A 21,070-nucleotide genomic window follows, 5' to 3' on the forward strand; every position below is an offset into this window, starting at 1 on the left:
GTCCTAAAGAGCTGCAGGATAATTCTGAGAGCCGAAACAGCCGCCCATCTTTTGATTGACAGATCCAATCTACACTTGGAATTCGACTGTTCTCCCATTCCCAAGGACAATTCACATTCTTTTCGAACAGGTGCAAGATACTATTTTACAAATGAGATCTGTAATTATGTTGATTTCATTTTTTAGAACATTTATTGTTTGCCTTGTTTGCCTTGTCTACGTCAACACGGCAGTGTAATAAGAGTCAAGGGAACTGCATTTGAGGCACGCTTAAATGTGCATTATCAGCAATGCACCCAGCTCGAGTTATTAGGCTTATACCATACCCCATGTCCAGGCATGTTGGCCTGGTATGACAGCATCTGCCTATGACCTGGTTTCACTCCTTTGTTACACTCAGAAAGTGAGAGATATCCATAAAGTACTAGCATTTAAATTGTATAGCTCTTTTGTACAATGCATGTCACAACGAGCTTTACATTGTTCCACAGATCAATCAACTTCAACCCAAAGAGAAGACTAGAATGATATTTCCTTGGTGGTACAGTACGTTACTGGGCATGCTCAGGTACCTAAAGTTAACTTAAGTGAATTCGAAGTTGGTGCGGCACATTGACATTGTGATGCAGGTTTACATGTGGGGTGTTGCACAACCTACAGGTTGCTGACCAACATATGGTCATTGTAGTTCTTTGTCACTAGAGGGCAATGTGTTCTATTTTACCAGGCAAATCAATTAAGAACACATTTTTACTGACAAATAAATACAATGGAGGACAGATCAAAACAGAAACACAGTAGACAGACAGCATACACAGTTGGACCCAGTACAAAATGATAAAAAACACATACCAAGTCACAAACCCGACTGGACCAGAACAAGTTTACAAACAGAGCACACATTGAGATCCAGTATTACAGATCCTTCTGATTCAGAAGGATCTGTTAATGTCATCGGTTTTCAGAGTCAAGAATAGGGAACTCTGCCAAAGCTTGTCTCCTGGCCCTACAGTAGAAGAAACTCAGCCGAGTCAAACTAAATATGCGAGTCTGGCAGCAGTGGGTTGTGTCAAGACATGTCTCCTTAGACGTGAGAACCTTCCCAACTAAATGAAGAATCCCCCTGAAAGAGCTAAGCTGTGGTGGTCAAAGCACACAGCCATCACTCAGGAATCCATGTTGTCTGAATCCCCATCTCTTCTTTTCTCGACGTCAGTCCTGTCTGCACATGTAAGATAAGTCCGTCTCTCACTGAGTTGTACTGTACCTGCCACCGTGCTGCCCCGGGCCGTGTTCTCCAGGCTTAACTGGGGCCCTGTGCTTCCAGAGCCTTCCCCACACATCCAGATTCCATCGATCTCCTCGCTGTCAGGAGCACAGGAAGGCAATTTTGAAGGTGCCACTTACTCGTACGATGTACACACTACAGGGAACACCTGTGTGGAAGCTGTCTCTCTGGTCTTCAAGGTCTACAGTCAAATCATTGTTATTGATAAAGATTATGGCAGGATAAAAAAGTTAGTTTTCAATGGTTGAAACGATGCTGGAAAAAGCATAGCTGTAAAATACGTTCAATTACTGTAATGCCAGTTGTTACTCTCTATAAAGACATACATCCCAAACACAACCACACGGACACACTAACACACACAGACACACACCCACAAACAGACAGAGACACACACAGTGAGGAGGTCTTGATTTAGTGCAGAGGGCATGGTGATTATCCTGTGAGTGTGACCTTGATATGGATGTTTGATATTGAAACACAATCTGAAGAGAGAATCTAACTCTCTGCTTTTGAGTTCTATAACTGTCATCAACCTCAGCAGCTGGTGAGACAGGAGAATACCAGGAGTACCTTCTCACCTTGCCAACCCTCCACTTCTCTGGGAAAGGTCAAAGAAAATCTAAATGAAACCAAAATAACGGACTAAATAACAACACCCAGCGTAAACACACGATGAAAACAAAATATTCGGACAATACTGTAATACAAACAAAACATTCAGATTACAGAAATATCATCATCCTAATAGAACTCCTGGATCCTGTAGAACCTAAGATTGGCATCAGCTGTCCCAGCTATCCTCTGATTGAGTGGTTCAGTGTGTGTGTGTGTGTGTGTGTGTGTGTGTGTGTGTGTGTGTGCGTGTGTGTGTGTGAGTGAGTGAGTGACAACACCGGATTCAAAGGTGTCACCAGGAGACGATCACAGAACATGTTTATCATTCAACTGAATGTTCCTATACCAAGTAGAGTTCTATTGTTAACCCTGTGAGCATTCTCTTGGTTTTAGGCCAGCAAAGCATTGTAACATCAGCTAGTGTTCAGAGATGTGATAGGGCATGTGTGGGTATTTAGGGGTCCTAGCTAACTCACCAACACCTCCAGAGGCTTTCAATAGTGATGTCAGCCCTGCCTCCACCATTTCCATCAAACAAAGGACATGACATCCAGACGCCACAACACAGACACACGCACATAGGGCATGTGCCAGATCCCTATAGGCTCAGAAGCAGACAACACTCTCATATCTCAGTCCCCTGTAGAGAGAGAGCGAGAGAGAGAAAGAGAGAGAGAGAGAGAGAGAGAGAGGGGAGAGAGAGAGAGAGAGAGAGAGAGAGAGAGAGAGAGAGAGAGGGAGAGAGAGAGAGGTTGAGAGAGATAGAGAAAGTGAGTGACTGAGTGAGTGAGAAAGAGAGAGAGAGAGAGAGAGAGAGAGAGAGAGAGAGAGAGAGAGAGAGAGAGAGAGAGAGAGAGAGAGAGAGAGAGAGAGAGAGAGAGAGAGAGGGAGAGAGAGAGAGATACAGCAGTGAGAATGAGATATCCTTATCTCCCTGGCTGTGTATTAGGAAACACACACACAAAATAGCATGGTTCCATGAGATGATTCTTTCCAGTCACACAGTTATACTTTGAATAAGGCAACATTATTTTGTAACTTTAAAGTAATTGATCAGTACAATTGTCTCACATCTGTAGATTGACTGGAAACTCTGAGGAGTGGAAACTCTGACTTTCAGATAACATGAAATGACTCATGACACATATTAAGGACAATGCGTAAAGGGGCAGGTATTTGGATGTAACAAAATATACATGTGATTTGACTGCAAGTGACACATCTGTCACAGATCCACAGATCCACCTCCACAGATTGCTTCAACGGACAAGTCAAGTGTATCCCAAGTATTTGTCAGTCTACAGAACTGACCCCAGGTCTGATATACACACGTATTTAAGATAGAGATCAGCTGGTGTTCCCGGCTCCAGGAGTCACCCTGTGTTTGAGCAGGTGTGGTCTCCTGCTCTTCAGCCTCCAGATCCCCTGGTAAGCTGAGTGATCCGTCACAGAACTGCTCACCGGACTATCTATAGCCATCATGGAGGGGCTGGTGAATGGAGGGCTCGACTCTATCTCCCTGCCCCCCTCCCCACTTGCCCCCCCCCTCCCCTATCCATCAGCAGAGCTGGGGGTATTTTTAGGGGATGGCTGCAGCAGCTGCAAAACCATTTAATGCTCTCTCTCTTTTTCTTAGTCATTCCTCCGCCAGTCTCTTAGTCATACTTTTTCTGTGTCTCCCTTTATCTCAAGCTCTATGGTGTGTCCAGACTTCTCTCTCTCTCTGTCTCCCTCCCTCTGTCTCTCTCTCTCTCTCTCTCTCTCTCACCGCTCTTGCTCCCTCCATGACTTGAGGTGGTGGCCAGTCAGAGAAGGAGTCAACGTGCTCACAGTGAGTCTCCATACCTCCAGACTTCTCCCACGCGCTGCCTTGCACACACACGCTGAACAAAAGAAGACAAGGAGATCACAGTATTTGATTGCGGATTCCTCATTTTTCGCCTCAGCCGTCACCTTGAGACTTCAGAGCCTCCAGGTTTGAAAAAGATTGAGGAGTTTTGGACCTGAGAGTTCAGAAAATAAGAGCAAGAAGCCTGGACTCAGTTGAACTGTGGGACACGACTCAAAGAGACGACACGAATCATACAAGCCAGGATTGGAGGTATCGGAGCTGAATCCAGACCACACAGACGTCAGCCATTTTTAAGGACTCTCAGAAACACTTACTCTGGCAGGGTCAAAGTTCATTGCCATCAAATCAGAGCCGCGGACACAGGGGTAATATCCTCTTAAACACAGGGCGGATGCTGTAAAGAGGAGTGATTAGCGAACCGGAAAATAAGCCATTGCTGATTAGGCTGGATAAATACTTAAATATAAGTATTAATGGTAAGTTTACTGTGTTTGTTATTGCCTTGTGAATTTATGATCCTTTGTGCTTAAATATTAACGGGAGAGAACATTGTAGTTAAACCACTAGTGCGTTCAAATGCTTGAGGTACAGTTATTTTAATCAACCCAGCACAATCCATCCAATGCAATTGTGACATTTCATGAGACGCACGTCAAGTGCTTCCATGCTGTTAAGGCTATGAAGGCTTTGGGGGTGGGAAAAACTGATTGGTAGAGCATTTGACTGCAGATCAAGTGGTTGCAGGTTCAAATGCTCCCCTGTACTCTCAGTCGCTTTAGACAAAAGCGTCTTCTAAGTGAACACATTTCATTACTACTCTGAAGGGAGAATCTATGTGCAAGTCTTCAGTATCACCTAATATGAGTGATGAAATCGGAATGGTGTTCTCTTAGCAACCATACAATGAACATGAACCTAGATAAGGCTCAACGACACAGACAGACACATAAGCAATGCAGAAGGAATTTCAAGAGCTCACTTGGTTTCTGACAGGCCTAACTATGGACATATGCACTCAGACAAAATGAATACGCTAGTTTTCAAAATCCGTTTTCTAAATGCACTGTGTCTAAATGTGGGGCTATGGAATGTTTTCTGTATTAGTCGGCACATTTTATATAGGCTGGACCTGCTCCAGATCTATTTGAGAGCATTCGAAAGTTTGATTTAACTCAGACTTTGCACTTCAGGGGTGCTTCCACAGTTCCACTATACTGGGAAAAGCAAGTGCACCCATACTTTACAGTAATATGTACTGTATTTAGTACAGATAGTATTTAGTTACTCAAAGTACAGGTACACGTGTTCATATGTTGATTCCCAGTGCTCTGACACAGAGGCCTCAAAGCCTCTGCCATTTTTGGACAGACTATTTTAACAACATAGCCCTAGTGAGCAACAGCACCAGCTGAGAGTTAAGGTTAACAGAGTGAGGCAGCTGTGTGTTCAAAAGTCCCTTTCTTTATCCTGACAAAAGAACAAGTGTTTTCAAAGGCCATAGGAATGATATGCATCACATTAAGACTGAGCAGTGTGTCATAATAATGTATAATAATAATAATTGACCCATAGTGTGTAACTGTAAAATGTAATATTTCCATATATTGCACTGATCATCATAAAATCATAATAACTGATGAACTAATACAACTGAAATAAACAACTGAAATGTATACCCCCCCCCAAAAAATGCTGTAGCTAAATCTGTTTTCTTTCTTCATCAGTGCTTCATGAGGTAAAGAGAGTCATTTGGTCCTCGTTCTGCACGCCACAAACCATTTACAGTCAGCTAAATTCCACAGAGAACCAATCAAATCCATCCCATCCATCATGGACATCTTTGGCGGCGCCCCTCGCGTGCTGGGCTACCCACGTCCTGTGATTGTCAAGCCTGGCACCGATGCCACCTTGAAGTGCCAGATTGACGGTGACCCTCGTCCAGAGGTGGTGTGGGAGAGAAAAACAGTGGCCATTGTTCCGGAGGGACGTTACAGGATCTCGGAAGAGGGCAAGGCCTACATCCTCACCATCTGTGGCGTGACCCTCCAGGATGCGGGCCAGTACATCTGCAAGGCGAGGAACTGCGTGGGGGAGACGTATGCTGCCGCTACCCTGAAGGTGGAAGGGGAGGTCAGCATGGAGGTCAATGGGCCGCAGCAGCAGGCTAGAGTAGAGAACAGGGAACATGGGGGGCAACAGAACGGGCTGGTGTCGCAGCCAAATGGCACCTTCGAGGGGCAACAGAATGGGGAGGTAGAGAGGCGAGACAGAGACGGTGAGGCTAGGGAACTCCAAGCAGAGACGGTTGAACCGTCGGAGGACAAACCTCGCTTCCTGATAAAGCCCCTGTCTCTACGCGTGGACCGCGGCGAGGACGCTGCCTTCTCCTGCAAGCTCTGGGGCACGCCGTCCCCCGAGGTCTGCTGGGAAAAAGATGGCAAGAAGCTCGGCGACATCTTCGAGAGCTCCCACTTCAGTGCAAGCGGATGCCAGGAGGGCGGCTGGTGCCAGCTGAAGATCTACCGCACTCGCATGCCCGACGGCGGCGTTTACACCTGCAGGGCCGCGAACCGCCACGGGGAGGCACTAGCGGGAGCCGTCCTGCTCGTCCAGCCCATCCCGGAACGAGAGGAAGGTGGGGCGACGCCATCGCCGTCCAACGTCTACTCCAATGGACATCCGTCACCACGCGCCGGTGGAGGAGGGAGGCAGCGGAGCGGACGGCACGGATCGTCCCGCTGCTACCCTGAGGAACAGCCCCACCTGAACTCGTCCAAGGTGAAGAAGTTTGCGGTATCCGAAGGGAAGCACGCCAAGTTCCGGTGCTTGGTGACAGGGAAGCCCAAGCCTGAGATTGTGTGGAAGAAGGATGGGCTGCCCCTAGAGGCTGGGAGGCGGCATCTCATCTTTGAGGACAGAGAGGGCTACTACACTCTAAAGGTGCTGTACTGCAAGCAGCAGGACACGGGACTGTATGTGTGCGCTGCCTCCAATGCCCTGGGAAACACACTGAGCGCTGTTCACCTCACTGTTAAAGGTAGGCCAGTACAGTAGGCACAACAGTATGGAACTGGTTTATTTCAGCCCTCTCTCTTTCTCCGTTCTCCCTTCTCTCATCCCCTCATCGGTCTCTCCAGTGCTCCATCTATCTTTCTTTCCCCTACACCCCACACATCTCTCTTCACATCTCTTTCTACTGTAATTCCTTTTACTCTCTCCCTCCGCCTCTCTCTGTTCTTTCATGAGAAGCAGCCTTGTATGATCAGCTGTTACATAATATCCTGGTTAATTGCACTTCATACATTTTGTAAATAAGCTGTATTATCCTCATAATGGGTAATCATTTTGTGCTGATCCTATCACAATACAAATATAATCCTACAGTTATTCAGCTGTCCCTGTCTATTGAATGTCCTCTATGGTGTACGTTTATATGTGTACATCTAATGGGAACTCTCCACAACAGAACAGTTGCTATAGTGATCCAGACAGTGATGAAATGCCTCACTATGAAATGCATCCTGGGAGAAGCAGGAGTGAAAGGTCCAATGGTCCCATGTCTCTTCTTACCATCTGTTAATGGGGTGACGGATGAACTATGATGTCACTTGTTTACAACCTCCATCATCCTGTAGTGATAAACGTTCTCCTATTCCTCTTGAATCCCCGCGCCTCCTCCCCCCCGCAACCCCCTTTCCTCAGCCTTCCCCAGCCTCCCCACCTCCCCCGGCCTTCCCTAGCCTTTCCAGACTCCCCATGCGAATCCCCCGGCCAATCTCCTTCTCCCATGCTTGCATGAGTCTCTATATTTAGCACTTGAACCAACACAAAGGTATGTGGCCTCTGTGCGACAAAGTTTCGGTTCATGCCTTAAGCTAAGTAACCCCTGAACCACTGGTACTACCTTGAGTTACAAAACAATTACACCTTCCTGAATACCATGGTACTGTCTCAATGGATGAGAACATGCAGCATACTCTCTTAATTTGTTTGTCAAGCTCATGTCGTCACAACTTTCTCCCATGACTTCCTTTGTGACCTAGGCCCTCCGGTGCGGTTCAAACGTCCGCTGAAAGATGTTGAGGTGGTCGAGAGAGACGTGGCGGTTCTGGAGTGCGAAGTTCCGGAAGAGTCCATCCCTGCGGCCTGGTACCTGGAGGATCAACGTCTGCAGCCCAGCAGCAAGTACGGGATGGAGCAGAGAGGAACCAAACGCTGGCTCACGATCAGCGACGTGGGAGCGGACGACGATGGGGTCTACCTTTGTGAGATGCCCGATGGGGGCAAGAGCATCGCAGAGCTGACTGTCAAAGGTGGGTGCTCTGTATGTTATTGTCATGAATCTCCTTCCAATGGCTAAACATAGACATGGCAGGGATCTTGTTTTATTCACTTGCATGTCAAAACGAGTCCTGCATACTCGTAGCAACAGCTGAGCACATCCATTCAAAATCCGCAAATATTTCAGCAGTATCACCACATATTCCAAAGATTATTGACACGTAAACTCGCTCTGTAAATCAAAAAATGATACATATCTGCTTTGTAGTTTTTGCATCACACATCAGGTGTCACAACAACATTTGTGAGCACGGATGTATTACTGCACACTACATGTTGTCATGTGGAAATGATGACAGAAATATAACCACAGCTTGAGCAAAGGGACTAGACTATTGCATTCAAATAAAATAAAAAATCTCTTAAAACCTGTCGCTTCACAGATATTCATTTTTTATCGACATTCGTACAATTTTTTTCTGGTACATAATCCCTCTAGTTTTTCTACTTAACCTTATATTTCTCCCTTTCCTCCACTCTCCGTCTTCTCCTCCTCCAGGCACGATTGTGCGTAAACTCCCCCGTAAGCTGGAGGTCCTGGAGGGGGAGAACGCTGTCTTCTGCGTGGAGGTACAGGAAGAGGAAATGGAGGTCTACTGGTACAAAGATGGGCTGCAGCTGCGAGAGTCCCACCAGATCATCCTCAAGTCTTTTGGCAAAACCCACATCCTGGTCTTTGTCAACGTGGCCTATCAGGACACAGGGGTGGTGACCTTTGTGGCGGGAAGGTCTAAGACCTTGTGCAGGCTGAAGGTCAAAGGTGGGAACTCAACAGCAATAGTGTCTGCTCTCTGGACTACCACTACTGGCTAGTCTGGTGGACTTTATCATTGAGATCATGTGTACTGCCTTTTGTTATTGAGATGACCAACAATGATCACTAAATCGACATATTCTTTACAGAACTGTAAATGTGTAGAGCGTCTGCTGAATGACTGAATGTAAATGTATACTTTATCGCTCTTTTCTTCTTTTCTTTCACTTTCCTGTTCATCTTTCCCTCTTTCCTTTCCCCATCTCCACTCCATATCCGTCCTCTTCCCTCCCTTTCAATCCATTCCAATCTCTCCTCCTCGTCTATCATCCAAAAACCTTTCTTTCATTCCTCAATTCCTTCCTCTTGCCACTTTCCCTTATCTTCCACTCCTCCTCTTCTACCTCGCAAGCTGCCAAACACAGCCCCCCCACCTGTCCTGTGGCAGCCCAGATGGACGTGGACCGTCCCAACTGTGCTCTCCTGTCCTGGGCGCCTGCCTCCACTTCCTCCCAGGCCACCACACGCTCCATCTACGTGCTGGAGAGACAGGAGGTGGGTTCCCAGGAGTGGCAGAAGTGTGTGACCACGGACGTAGACACCTCGGTGGAGATCATGGGAGACAGCGTGCCCTACGAGGGCGACTTCCGCTTCCGTGTCTGCTGCGTCAACAAGTACGGCCGCAGCGGACATGTAGAGTTCCCCAAGTTCGTCCATCTGGGTGAGTGTTTGTTCGTTTTCTTACATTTACATGTAGTCATTTAGCAGATGCTCTTATCCAGAGCGACTCACCGTATGTAAAGGGACATTCCCCCGAGGCAAGTAGGGTGAAGTGCCTTGCCCAAGGACGCAACGTCATTTTGCGAAGCCAGGAATCGAACCCGCAACCTTCTGATTAGTAGTCCGATTCCCTAACCGCTCAGCCATCCGACCCCTTATAGTTGTCAGTGCCGTACAAGAAAACACCCGTCCTTTCCGACCCCATTTAATTCCATTATGTTAACTCCTTCAGTCCCAGGACCCAAGATCCGCTCCCCTCTGCAGGAGTGTGACGTGCTGGAGGGGGATGACGCTACTTTCTCCCTGGAGCTGTCTGCCTCCATGACAGGCACCTGGTTCCTCAACTCCACCCAGCTGCAGAAAAGCGAGCGGTTCTCCATTTGCCAGAAACAGACTCAGCACTCTCTGGTTATCCACAGAGCCGGGATCAGTGACCACACTGCCGAGGTCACCTTCATTGCCAACGGAGTTCGAGACTCTGCTGTCCTCAAGGTCCAAGGTAAGTAAAATACACACACACACATACATACCAGACACACATACATACACACAGCCACAAGCGCATTTTCGCTTTCAGATAGACATGTTGTCTTGAACTTTTGTTACACAAAAAAGTACTCCAATTCGGATACAATCTTCCCTCTGTCTGTTCACTTGTAGCTGCTGTGGTCAAGTTTAATCCCCTGTCAGAGATGGACAGCAACAAACGCATGGAGACAGGAGACCCTGTGGTACTGTACTGCGAGGTGTCCCATCCCTCTGCTAGGGTCTGCTGGTACAAGGATGGGGTTGAGCTTCAGATGACGGACGGTTTGTCCATCCAATCAGAGGGAAACATGAGGAGGATTGTCATCCAATCGGCCGAGTCTACCGACTCTGCAGTGTATACCTGTGAGACCATGGGCGATGTTGTCAAATTCAACGTCAAAGTGGATGGTGAGTTACATGGTGTGTAACGGCATACATGCAGTTGCCAACGTATTGTATGAATGCAGCCCTCACAGTCGACGGACCCCACCTATCACCAGCTAACAAGTCATCTCACACCATCTCTCACATTAACCAACCCAAAATGGCCGTAGTGGCGCCAGCCAGGTTCTGTGTCGCCCCCGAAGAAGAGAGGAGGCGGAGCCTGAGGACAGGTGAGGCGGTGGAGCTGCACTGTGACCTGTCCGATCCCAGCGCTCAGGTGTACTGGTACAAGGACGGAGAGCAGATCTTCAACCAACCAGGGATCGACTTAGTGGAGGAAGGCCTCAGGAGGACACTGATCATCCAATCAGCTGACTGCTCTCATGCTGGCGTGTACACATGTCAGAGCGTTGACGATGTTACTGCCTTTCAGGTGGAGGTCCAAGGTGATTGCTTGACGGAGGAGGGAGAATGATAATAACAATGGTTAATCGTTTGATGGTTCACTAATTTAGCTGTATTTAATGTTGTTGGGAATGTCACATTTTACTCTGAATGCTTCTCTAAATGAATAACCTAACCCTTATTTTCTCTATCTCTCCTTTTTGTTGGTCTTCACTTACCTTCTTCTTATGGTTGCTGAATATACTGTACTGTTTTAAATCCGATTCTACTGTACTGATTTCGTTATTATACTGTGTCTCTAAAAGCATGTAGCGTTTCATTAAATCTGTTTCATGCTCATTCTTATTTCTTCTTGTTTCACATAATTCCATGACTTGCCATCTCTCCTGGTCTCTCCTAATACAGCACTCCTAACAACAGCATAACCCATCGTAGCCTATTCAACCAACTAGTGTCTAACTATTACTGTACGTGACCTTCTCTTCCATCCCTCTTCTCTCTCCACCCCCCCTCTTCATCTCCTCCCTCCTCCTCTCACTTCCTTTCTCCCTCTTCAATTCTCCCTTTTCCTGAAACCCACCCCCTCCTTCACAGGGCCCCCCGTCACGTTCAGTGCCATCCCAGAGGATGACCTCCATAAGAGTGCCATGGAGCTGGACCCTGTGGTGCTTCACTGTGAGGTCTCCAGAGAAGATGCCACTGCCCTCTGGTGTGATAAAGACTAAATAAAGCGCTTCTAGGGGTTTTGATCTGTTTTTAAGCATTTAGTGGGATGTGTGTTGATTTACCATATCAACGCATCACCTTAAAGTCTTTCCTTCTTGCAGTCAGACAAACTAAAAATACAATTGTGACAGGACTGCATGTGATTGACACCAGCGTTTAGACTCCTAGGGCTATTCAAGTGGTTTTATCATGACTATGAATGACTAAAATCCAGTTGCACCTCAAGCTGACTTGACTGCTGTTTCATCAGTCTCCTGTGCTTCGCTAACCCCACCCAGGTACAAGGATGGCAGGGAGGTGCAGCCCAGTGAAAATGTCACGCTGCAGGCTGAGGGCACCATGAGGAGGCTGATCCTCCGCTCTGCCGAGGCCTCAGATGCAGGCAGCTACACCTGCCAGGCTGGCAACAGCAGCATGACCTTTACTGTCCACGTTAAAGGTAGTGTGGGGTGGGGGGAAACCCTGCGCAAAACCGGACACTCTTCTCGAAAAACCCACGCCTCTCTTTTAATATTGACGCTGCTTATAAAACGATGGCCTCCGAGTGCTTTAAACATCAACTCCTATCGTCGTTCCTTCGCCCCCTGATTTTTTTTAATACCTTTTCATTGGGAGGTCTTTATGCCATACATTGTTCTCATCTTTATGTGTTTGATGTGACCTTTTGTGATGTTCTCTCCTTGTTTTAGGCTCCCATGACATTAATTGTCCACAGTGGCATGCTGTGAGATTAATAGCTGTTTCTCTACTCTGTCAGAACCACCGGTGATGATCGTGGAGCCCAAGGAGGACGTGGTGATGGAGCGCCACCTCTCCGAGGAGATCGTTCTGCAGTGTGAGCTGTCACGCTCCAACGGCCAGGTGCGCTGGTTCAAGGACGGCCTGATGGTGGTGGAGGACGACAACGTGAGGCTGACGTCCGAGGGGCCGTACCGGAGGTTGAGCGTAGCCAGTGCGGTGGCCAAAGATTCCGGAGAGTACGTCTGTGACACGGATGGCGACTCTGTGTTCTTCCAACTCACCGTCTCAGGTAGGAACGAAGGAATGGGAGGAAGGACGGAGGAGGATGAATGGATGGAGGGATGGAGGGATGAATTGAAGAAGGTAAGGAGGGAGGACAGATGAATGGATGTGCGGAGGGATGGATTGACGGAAGGGAAATAGTGGATGATGGGACAGATTCAATTATGAATGGGTAAGGATGCTTGGTTCTGGAAGCTGTTTTCCAATTCTTTTTTGTTACAACAAATTCTAATGACGATTCCTCTCTTCAAAGAACCTTTAGTTCGGATTGTCTACCCCAGTGAGTCAGAGCTGGAGTGGACACATCGGGCTCCGGAGAGGCTGGAGCTGAGCTGTGAGATCTCTCAGGCCGATGCCCAGGTACGGTGGTACCGGGATGGACTGGAGGTGGAGGAGAGCCCTCTGCTGGTCCTGGAGGTACAGGGAGCTCATAGGAAGCTGGTCATTCCCAGAACCAGTGTGGACCACTCAGGAGAGTATGTGTGTGATACAGAGGATGATTCTGTCACCTTCCTGGTGACTGTCACAGGTACTTATAGTACTCTATATTGTAAATATTTTATATATAAATTATTTCCTGTTCTTATACTTTTAGTAAAATGTACACAGTATACAATATATTTTTATATAGACAGGTTACACACCATACAGTCTATTACATTGAATTTAATAAAGACGTTCACAGGAAAACTCATAAAAATTCATGATAGTTTGGAGCAGACATCGGAATCATACCATACATACTGCCAGTATCTGTAGAAGATACAATTATTCCTGTTAAACATGAATGGCCATCAGCTCTAACAGTTCCAGTGCACTATTGTGTGGCTGTATTGCGTGACAAGTGTCAAAGTATAAGAACTTATGGTATGTGTATATATACAAAAGGCTTTTGAGGTGTGGACAAATACATTAATTCTTCTTCTTTCTTCTACAGAGCCTCCGGTGAAACTGGCCAGACCTGAGAGACTTTCGGATGTGATGGAATGTTTCTCTGGCGCCCCCCTGGTCTTGGAGGTAGAAGTGTCACGCCCCAGTGCCAAGGTCATGTGGAGAAAGAATGAAGGAGAGGTGGATGAGAGCGGCCATGTCACCATCAGTGAGGACGGACTCCTCCGCCGGCTCACCATCCAACACCCCACACCAGGGGATTCTGGGAAATACACGTGTGACGCCATGGACGACACCATCGATTTCCAGGTCAACGTCTCAGGTGCGAGGTCATAAAACCAATTATGGGTGATAGTCACTTGATGAAACGGATTGATTAATCATTCTGAGTGATTGATTTTGTTGCTGTTTATCATATTTATAGTTTGGTAACACTTTATTTCCAACGTCTTCCACCAGAGGCTCCTGTCAACATTTTGAGGAAGTCTGAGGTGAAGACGGAGCAGAGATCGCGGGTCTCTGACGACATTGTGCTGGAATGCGAGCTCTCCCGTTCCAATGCTAACGCCAGCTGGTTCAAAAATGGCCGTCGGCTGGAAGGTGACGAGCGTTTCTGTGAGGAGGAGGAAGGTGCTTTCCGATCGCTGGTCATCCTCAACGCAGAGCTCAGTGACTCTGGGGAGTACCTCCTGGATGCGGGAGACGACAGTATCAGCTTCCAGGTCACCGTAGAAGGTAAGGAAGAAGCCATCAACCAATCACAATAAAACTGTCAAACACACTGGATACTGGTTCATGTTTATCATTTCTCTTCGGCCCTTCTCCTGCTCCCCCCTTTTTTGTCTCCTCCTTCTCCTTTTCTACTACTTCTCTTTTTTCTTTTCTCTTCTCTTGCATTCTCCTTCTCCTCTTCTTGCTCCTCCTCCTATGCTGCTCCTCCTCCTGGCCTTCCTGCTCCAGAACCTCCTGTGGAGATCATTGGGAACTCGGGGGATCAGGATTACCAGGAGATGGTCGCTGGGGACGATCTCATCCTGGCATGCGAGGTGTCCCGCGCCAATGCTCCCGTCCAGTGGTTCTGCAACGAGTGCCTGCTTGTCAGCGACCAGCGGACCTACGTCGAGAGCTACGGCACCCTGAGGAAACTGATACTGTCCGACATACAGCCAAGCGACTCTGGGAAGTACACGTGTGACGCCGTCGATGATAAGATGGTGATCGTCGTTAAGGTCTTAGGTAAGGAATGTGGCGGCGTTGCTGATGTCTAGGTCCAGTTTCAGTGAGCGGTGGAGGAAACTGGACGTGAGACAATGTGTTGACAATCTCAATGTGGGTTTTGACGAAACTATATCGTCCTTCCCACTCTTCCTCCCGTCCCTTGCCCCCACACCCCAGAACCCCCTGTCACTTTTCTGAACAAAGAGGAAGTCAACATAGTCACCGGTTACGAGGCGGAGAGCATAACTCTGATGGGCGTGGTCTCCAAGGAGAGAGCAGTGGTGCGTTGGCTCCACGAATGGTCGCCCGTGGTGGGTGACAGGTTCAAGACCGGCGTGGACAACCACCAACGCTTCCTGATCATCGAGCCTCTCAGGCGATCTGACGCTGGCGACTACACCTGCGATGCCGACACAGACGAGATGCACTTCACCTTACTGGTCAAAGGTCAGTATTATCCTGATTTGTTGTCCAGACACATATGTTCTTCCTGACACTTCCTGACAGACTATCCTGACACATTATCTGATACATTATCCGGACATATTATCCTGAGACAGTATCTGAGAACACAACACATAACAAGAACTTAACCCATGACCTGCCTGCTCCTCTCTGTCCATCTGCCCACCCAGAGATGAGGGTTCGCTTTGCCCAGCCACTCCAGGACACTCTGGCTCACGCGGACAGCATGATCACCCTGCGCTGCGAGGTGACCAAGCCCAAGGCCGACGTCCAGTGGCTGAAGGACGGTGTGGAGGTGGTGCCCAGCCGTAGGTTCACCATCCGGGCCGACGGTGTCGAGCGCAGCCTGACCATCCACCGGCTTACCAGAGAGGACACCGGGGAGTATGCCTGCGTGTCTAAAGATGACCGCACCGCCTGCACACTCCGAGTGGAGAGTAAGCACTCCTATGTTGTGGTTATTGCAATGGTTAAGGGTTATTACAAGGATTACTGATTTAGTAAGGGACAAGATTTTTGGCGCAACACAAACTCCTCTGCCTCCCCCCCCCCCCCCCCCCCCCCCCCCCCAGTGCCTCGTGTGGTCGAGTTTGTCACAGAGCTCCACAACACCACAGTGCTGGAAGGTGAGGATGCCGTCTTCAAGTGCGTGGTCTCCCCTGAGGATGTGGCCTTGGTCTGGCACATGGACAACGAGCCCATCATCCTGGGAGAACGTTTCCAGGCCTCCAGTAATGGCCTGTGCCACACGCTGCTGATAAAGAAGTGCCAGATGCTGGACTGCTCCAAGATAACTGCAGAGGCTGAGCAAGTGGTGTCCAAGGCCTCCCTTAAAGTCCAGGGTAAGACGAGGTGGGGCTGGGGGTGGGGGGGGGAGTGGTCGGGGGGTGGGGGGGGAGTGGTCGGGGGGTGAGGGGTGGGGGGGTGATTAAGAGTGAGGGAGGTGAGGGAAGCCAGAGAGGGTGGTGTCGAAGCAATGCCTGCTTTAAAGTACAGGGTGAGGAGGGGGGGGCGCGAGAGGGAGAGGAGGAGGGGGGGTGATGAAAGAGGAGTAAGAGGTTGTGTAGGAGAGATCTCACTTCCTTCCTCCTCACCCCTCCACATCCTCTTCCCCCCTTCTCGTTCCCTTAATCTGCCCCCCCTCTAGAGGCCCAGGTGGTGTTCACCAGGAAGATGGAGGCCATAATGGCGGAGGAGTTCGGAGAGGCCACCATGGAGACGGAGGTCAGCCTCGAGAGCGGGGAGGTCCAGTGGATGAGGCAGGGCGTGGTCATCCAGGCAGGGCCCCGCCACACGCTGGGCCAGAGCGGCTGCCGACGGAGCCTGACTATGCGCAACCTCACCCTGTCCGACCGCGGAACCTACCGCTGTGAGACGCTGCACGACCGCACGCAGGTCAAACTCAACGTGGAGCGTAAGAGGACCGCCGGAGTGGAACTTGATGTGACGAATACACATCTCCCCCCACACACACACACGAAACACACACATACACATCAACTGACAGCAACCCTTTGCCCACGCACGCATCACACATCTTTTCACCAGGCCCCTCCTCTCTCCCTCCTCTCCTGCAGCTCGTAAGATCAGTATCCGGAAGGCTCTGAGTGACACAGACACGTTTGAGCGTGAGACGGCCTCCTTTGAGGTGGAGCTCTCCCACACTGACGTAGAGGGGGTATGGCAAAAAGACGGCATTCGGGTCAAACCCCACAACCAATGGCGCGTGAGCACCAATGGGCGTGTCCATGGGCTCACCCTATCAGGTCTGACGCTGGAGGACACAGGCACCATTGTGTTCTCAGCAGAGGGCCTGCGAACCTCCGCCAGACTCAATGTTCAAGGTACGTGTACGGGTGTGTGTGTGTATCTGTATGTGGGTGTAAGCATGGGTGTGCATGTGTACAGGTGTGAGACTTTGTGTTCCAAGTGTCTGCTGACAGTCTCCTGTGTGTTCAACAGGCTGACGTTCTCATTGAATGACTGAATGATTGTTCAATCGTGCGTTTGTGTGTGTGTGTGTTTGCCATGTCTCAGAGACCCCAGTGATGCTTCTGAGGAAGCTGTCGGACGTCTGTCTGGAGGAGGGGGCTCCTGCCACTCTGGAGTGTGAGTTCTCCAGACAGAACGTAGACGCCAAGTGGTTCAAGGTAACTGGGCCACTCGTTCCGTCACACGACATGATACATACAGGCAGAGATTCAAACCATGTTAGCCATGATGAGCCAAGAATGGACCTGTGCTTGATCAATGGACTGTGATTAGTAATAATCACAGTCCTGGCTAATAATCTCTGTGTCCAAGATGAAACGAATCAAGGGGAGTGCTTTTCATGTCTGTCTCCCTCTTCCTGTCCATCCATCCATCCATTTGTCCTTCCATCCGTTTATCCTCCAGAACGGGGCAGAGCTGAAGCCAGGGAAGAGCCATCGCATCTACTCCATGGGCAGGAAGCGCTTCTGCCAGATTCTTCAGTGTTGCCACGCCGACGCCGGGACCTACACGTGTGACATAGGAGACATGACTACTTCCTGTAACCTGGAGGTGAACGGTATGACCTTTGCCTCCCCACGTCTCACTTCATGCACTTCATGTTTTGTCTATGGTTTCCTGTGGATGACCATCCGTCTAATGACTAAAGATGGATTCACATTGGATTCACCTTCAGGTCGACAGCCCTCCAAACCAAATGGACTTGACTTTCTTGAAACACACCCCAAAAAGGCTCATCCTCTCCTGATCTCTTTGATCTTTGACCTCCCGTCCTTCACAGAGCGTCAGTTGGAGATCCTGCAGGATCTGGAAGATCTGTACGTCCAGGAAGACCAGAATGCTGTCTTCATGTGTGAGGTCTCCGTGGAAGACGTCCCAGGCGAATGGTACAAGGGCGGACACAAGATTCGACCCTCCAGCTCCATCAAGACGCGAACAGAGGGTCAGCACCACACTGCACATACTCATCTGTGGTGCGATTGTTTGATTTGATTGATTCATTGTTTGTTTATTGGCTCAGTCGGCCCGTAAGTGAATCAGTTAATCAGTTTGCCACCAGTCGTTCTGTAATTTTTACTCTAGTTCATGCATTCAATCATGAAACTGTTTCTGTTCTCAACTCAGAATAAGTCACAATTGGGTCCCTCTCCATAGGCACTAAGCACTTCCTGCTGATGTGTAACGTCAAAGCAGAGGATTCTGGGGAGATCCGCTTTGTGGCCAAACAGATTGAATCCATTGCCTACCTGGAGGTTGAGGGTGAGTAGGTCTTGTGTCATCTTTGCACTTTTGGCAACCTGGTAGGCCTCTTCACCTTTTGGCAACCTGATGGCAACCTTGTTTTAAATTGGATGTAAATCCTTACCTCATCCAAGTTCAACCTTATGTTGACCTAATACCAACCTCAACCTTTCTTCTTTTTTTTTTTTACTTTCTTTATACAAATCTGATGGGTTTCGTCTCTTCCAGAGCTCCCTGTTTCGATCGTAAAGCCCCTTCGTGACCGCACGGCTCTGGAGAAGCACCGGGTCATTCTGGAATGTACCGTCTCCACGCCGCACTGCGAGGTCACATGGTACAAGGGCAGTGAGGAGCTGGGTGGCTCGGATAGGCTGGAAATGGTGTCAGAAGACTGCTATCACAAGCTGGTCATCCAACAGGTGGCGGTAGAGGACGAGGGCACGTACAGCATCAGGGTGGGAGAGCACACGAGTAAAGCCAAGCTGATGGTAGAAGGTAGGGAAAGGGGGTACTTTGTGTTTTGTTGATTTTTGGGGGGTTGTTCTATACCTTTATTTGTTTATACCACTTCACCATCCCTCCGCCTCATCCCTTCCTCCCTCCTCTCCTCTCCCCTCCCAGCCCAGGCCCTGGTGATGGTGCAGGACCTGGAGGATGTGAGTGTAACCGCCCCGGCCTCGGCCTGTTTCCAGTGTGAGGTCTCCGTGGCTATCAGCAGGGCCCCTGTTTGGACCCTGAACGGTGTCACGCTCCAGCCAGGCCCCTCTGTCCGTCTGGACGACCTAGGAACCACCCATAAACTCACTCTGAAGGAAACCAGCGGAGACATGAGCGGTCCAGTGAAGTTTACCACAGGGAAGGCAAAAAGCTGTGCCACTCTTACAGTAAATTAGAGGATGCGGGATGATGGCCGAGCTCTTATAACATCTCCTTATTCTCTCTTGGTGAAATCACTGATCTAACATGGTGCCATTGATGTAGAGGACATATTTTTCTACTATCCTGTCATGTTAAATCTAAATGACTTGAAAGAGGGAAGGAAGAAAGGATGACATTTTGAGAAGATTCTAACAAAACCAGTGCAAGTGGAGAAGAGGGGAGGTAGACTAAGCAGGGAGGGAAAGAAAGACTATAGGAAAAGTTTGTATTAAGGAGGAGAGTGAACGTCTGTATGTATGGGAAGAGAAACTGACTTTTGGTTAAATATATTTATTAATTACATATATAATCAAGAAAAAAAGAAGTGATCACAAATAATGCAAAATGAATGATAGTGTTGAATTATTGAATATGATGCAATCATTTCATATAAAAAGATTTTTCTATAGAGCCCTTTTGTAATATTTGTTTTTAGGAAATCGTGGTGCAGCCATTACTGAGTAGCTTGAATGGAGGGTTATACCCACCTTCAGTGAATTTACAACTGACACTTGAAACCATCGGGCTTTTCATAATTAAATTGAATTGTATAGTTTCATAATGTCTCATTTTTTTATTGGTTGTGTGTAGTGGAAGTTAAACACAAGGGCACTTCGACTGGTCATTTAATTACGTATCATTTATGGAAAATGTCATTATTACATACAAGTTCAACACAATTTGGTATGATAAGACTTGTCACAAACTAAATTACAGCTATTTCAATTGATAAGTAACATGAATGATCCATATATTAAAGTAATTTGTTTGCTTTATTACTGTGCAAAACAAAATATACATATCTGTATATATATGCATATATTACTGGATGTGCATAAATATGAAACAAAGGTTTAAAAGGCAAAAGATTTCCATGGCGATGGAACGCTAATTTCCAATGCATTAAGAGAATGATAAGAACAAGATACTTTGAGCCACTGAAGGAGATACGTCATACGTTAGATTTTACTGGCAGATCTTGATTTGCAATACAAGCACAACACACAAGTCTGAAGATGACTAAAACTATCAGTACGTTTTCAGTATTGCAATCCAGGGTCCACACCCGTTGATGCTGCCTGGTACATTGAGTCCTTGTTGGACATCTCTCAGGTACCTGCTGGTGCTTCTTAGCTACAGTATACTTCTAAAGGCATTGGACAACATAGAGAACCAATATGATTAATTGTTTCAACATTATTTCTCATCAGATCACAGTAATGGGAGGACAGAAAAAAACAGAATGTAATGTAATCAGTGAATTGAATCGAAGAACATTTCTTCAGCATCTAAACTGATTGACACAGGCACTGGGGTGTTCATCGTGGAATGTGATTTTATATTCTTTTGTTAAAATCATAGAAAAATAGTATGATTATTTTTAATACTGATGCTGACTTTTATTTGTGATTAATTAATTGAAGCGCCCATTCATATTATTTTACAAGCCTTTTTTCAAAGCTTTTAGTCAAATACAACAATGCCTCTCTCCTATGCTTTTGTGGATGAGTTTAAAACATGTTTTCCATTAAACATACAACAAAGATTCTTGGGTTGTTCCAAACCCAGATAAGTACCGATTATTCTTGCTGCATCACATCAGAAGTTTATGGAGTTTAAAAAAATAAACTACCCCAATCACCAC

At 47.8% G+C, this 21,070-nt stretch overlaps 1 protein-coding gene across 3 annotated transcripts; it reads left to right on the forward strand.

The window, feature by feature from the left end:
- The first annotated feature begins 3,543 nt into the window (after positions 1–3,543).
- obsl1a (obscurin like cytoskeletal adaptor 1a) lies at positions 3,544–19,981 on the forward strand. Of its 3 annotated transcripts, XM_047030458.1 has the most exons (26): positions 3,544–4,234; positions 5,483–6,795; positions 7,802–8,071; positions 8,599–8,859; positions 9,266–9,574; positions 9,866–10,132; positions 10,294–10,569; positions 10,716–10,991; positions 11,545–11,659; positions 11,955–12,115; positions 12,434–12,706; positions 12,953–13,228; positions 13,637–13,912; positions 14,050–14,325; positions 14,551–14,826; positions 14,986–15,255; positions 15,444–15,710; positions 15,846–16,115; positions 16,421–16,687; positions 16,851–17,117; positions 17,311–17,423; positions 17,671–17,824; positions 18,047–18,208; positions 18,421–18,525; positions 18,736–19,002; positions 19,129–19,981. In XM_047030458.1, exons 2-26 carry the CDS (start codon positions 5,589–5,591, stop codon positions 19,398–19,400), a joined length of 6,933 nt encoding a protein of 2,310 aa, XP_046886414.1. In that variant the 5' UTR covers positions 3,544–4,234; positions 5,483–5,588; the 3' UTR covers positions 19,401–19,981. The 3 variants fall into 3 exon arrangements, with proteins under 3 accessions (XP_046886414.1, XP_046886415.1, XP_046886416.1); XM_047030459.1 differs by lacking the exon at positions 10,716–10,991; XM_047030460.1 differs by lacking the exons at positions 17,671–17,824; positions 18,047–18,208; positions 18,421–18,525; positions 18,736–19,002; positions 19,129–19,981 and having other exon boundaries at positions 17,236–17,318.
- The last annotated feature ends 1,089 nt before the right edge of the window (positions 19,982–21,070 follow it).

The sequence above is a fragment of the Hypomesus transpacificus genome, chromosome 12 (genome assembly GCF_021917145.1).
Source record: "Hypomesus transpacificus isolate Combined female chromosome 12, fHypTra1, whole genome shotgun sequence".
Classification (NCBI taxonomy): domain Eukaryota; kingdom Metazoa; phylum Chordata; class Actinopteri; order Osmeriformes; family Osmeridae; genus Hypomesus; species Hypomesus transpacificus.